We start from the raw sequence: 2,067 nt of genomic DNA, 5'->3' as shown, positions 1-2,067 counted from the left end.
AGGTCATAGGATTGGAGGCTGGGTGCGGTGGCTCATGCCTGTAATCCCAACACTTTGGGAGGCTGAGGTGAGTGAATCACCTGAGGTCAGGAGTTTGAGACCAGCCTGATCAATATGGTGAAACTCCGTCTCTACTAAAAACACAAAAATTACTGGGGCATAGTGGCGTGCCAGACCAGTCATTCTCTTACATGGCCTTGCAATCTTTAAAAAATGCAAACTAGTCCAATTATACAACCTCCTTTCAGGGTTTCCCGTGGTCCTAAGGACAAAGTCCCAGATCCCAGCTACTTGGGAGGCTGAGACAGAAGAATTGCTTGAACCCGGGAGGTGGAGGCTGCAGTGAGCCAAGATTGTACCACTGCACTCCAGCCTGGCAACAGAGACTCCGTCTCAAAACAAACAAACAAACAAACAAACAAACAATAATAATAATAATAAAAGAAAAGAAAAGTCATAGCCCAAGAGTCTGGGTTAGCAAATCTCAGTTATTTTATCTGTAAAATGGGGCTAACAGCACAGGCTTTGAATAATAAAATGAGACTAAAATGACAACCATTCTTTTTTATTAAACAATTTTTTTTTCTTTTTGGTGAGCTGAGACTTCTTTTTTTTTTTTTTCAGACCAACCATTCTCTTACATGGCCTTGCAATCTTTTAAAAATGCAAACTAGTCCAATTATATAACCTCCTTTCAGGGCTTCCTATGGTCCCAAGGACAAAGTCCCCGGTCTGATGCTGCTCTCTGCAGCCAGCCATTTGGTGGTGGTGGTGGGTCACTGTACTTAGCCTTACACAAGCTTGTCTCTCTGCAAGAAAGACATGTCCACCCCAACCAGGAAAACTCTTCCAAGATTCTCCTCCTCCAGTAAGGCTCTCTAGGCCCTCAGAGCAGCACAGACCCTGGGATCCATACCCTATGGCCCTCCCTGCCTGTTTCTGGATGTACAAAGTATTTCTCTGTGCCTTGTCTGTAGCAGCAAAATATCAAAACAACCTAAATGACCATCAATACAGAGGATTGGCTAAATAAATAAATTCCTCTGCAGCTGTAAGCAAGAATGAGGATGCTTCTGTTTTAATAGAGAATGATCTCCAAGATATATTATGAAGGAGAAAAAAGAATGATACTGAGCAGTATATAGTATGCTGGAGAATAGTATGCAAAGTCTGCTTGTGTTTATGGACTGCCTGTGGACCTAGACACAAGAAATGGGTGGAAATGTTGCCTTTGGAAGGGGAACTAGGTGGCTGGGGAACATTTCACTGTGCACTCCTTGTATCTGCGGATTTTGTAACTTGTGAGCATAGTACCTTTCAGAAACAGATGTTATCAACTCTGCCTCTCTTGCCCTGAGGGAGATTAGACATAAAAACAAACCATCCTATGGTAGGTAAAACCAGACAAGAGTCACAAGATGAACACAGGCCCAACTTGAAGAAATAGGGACTTGGGAAGGCTTCCTTACAGGGATAGTGTTTGAGCTGGGCCCAGGAGAATTCTGGAAGGGAAAGTGGATGGGTATGGAGGGGATAGGGTGGAAGGTGGCCTAGACAGAGCCACTGTGAAAGCATGCAAGTGACCACGAAAAGGCACCAGCTTACCTTTGCTTGGTGCTCTATTTTGTAGGCAGTTTGTTGAAACTGGCGAATCTCTCGGATAATATGCGATATCTGTGGGAAGGAAGGAGAGTTTCAGAACACAGTTTGCTCTCCTAGTTCTACCCCCCCACGTTGCAGAACTAAAGGGGCATCAACAGCGAAATCTGAAGTCAGCCTCTTCATTCCATACGTGTTGCCTCCTGGAAGGTCCCACGGAGGCATCATGTGTGTTTGTTTTTAGTTTTATTTTTTGAGATGGAGTCTTGCTCTGTCACCCAGGCTGGAGTGCAGTGGCGTGATCTCGCCTCAGTGCAACCTCTGTCTCCTGGGTTCAAGCAATCCTCCTGCCTCACCCTCCTGAGTAGCTGGGACTACAGGTGCATGCCACCACACCCAGCTAATTTTTGTATTTTTAGTAGAGATGGGGTTTCACCATATTGGCCAGGCTGGTCTCGAACTCCTGAC

The 2,067-nt window shown here is 45.1% G+C and overlaps 1 protein-coding gene across 3 annotated transcripts in view; it reads right to left on the bottom strand.

The window, feature by feature from the left end:
* RASGRF1 (Ras protein-specific guanine nucleotide-releasing factor 1) overlaps positions 1–2,067 on the bottom strand; it is a 170,229-nt gene that overhangs the window by 12,948 nt on the left and 155,214 nt on the right. For all 3 annotated transcript variants that reach the window (XM_011983718.1, XM_011983719.1, XM_011983720.1), the window contains one exon: positions 1,606–1,674. In XM_011983718.1, coding sequence (XP_011839108.1) covers positions 1,606–1,674 — 69 coding nt within the window. The remainder of the gene's footprint in view (positions 1–1,605; positions 1,675–2,067) is intronic.

Source organism: Mandrillus leucophaeus, unplaced genomic scaffold (assembly GCF_000951045.1).
Source record: "Mandrillus leucophaeus isolate KB7577 unplaced genomic scaffold, Mleu.le_1.0 Scaffold254, whole genome shotgun sequence".
Lineage (NCBI taxonomy): Eukaryota > Metazoa > Chordata > Mammalia > Primates > Cercopithecidae > Mandrillus > Mandrillus leucophaeus.
The sequence above is the reverse complement of the archived record's forward strand: the minus strand, read 5'-3'. Positions and strand labels throughout refer to the sequence as shown.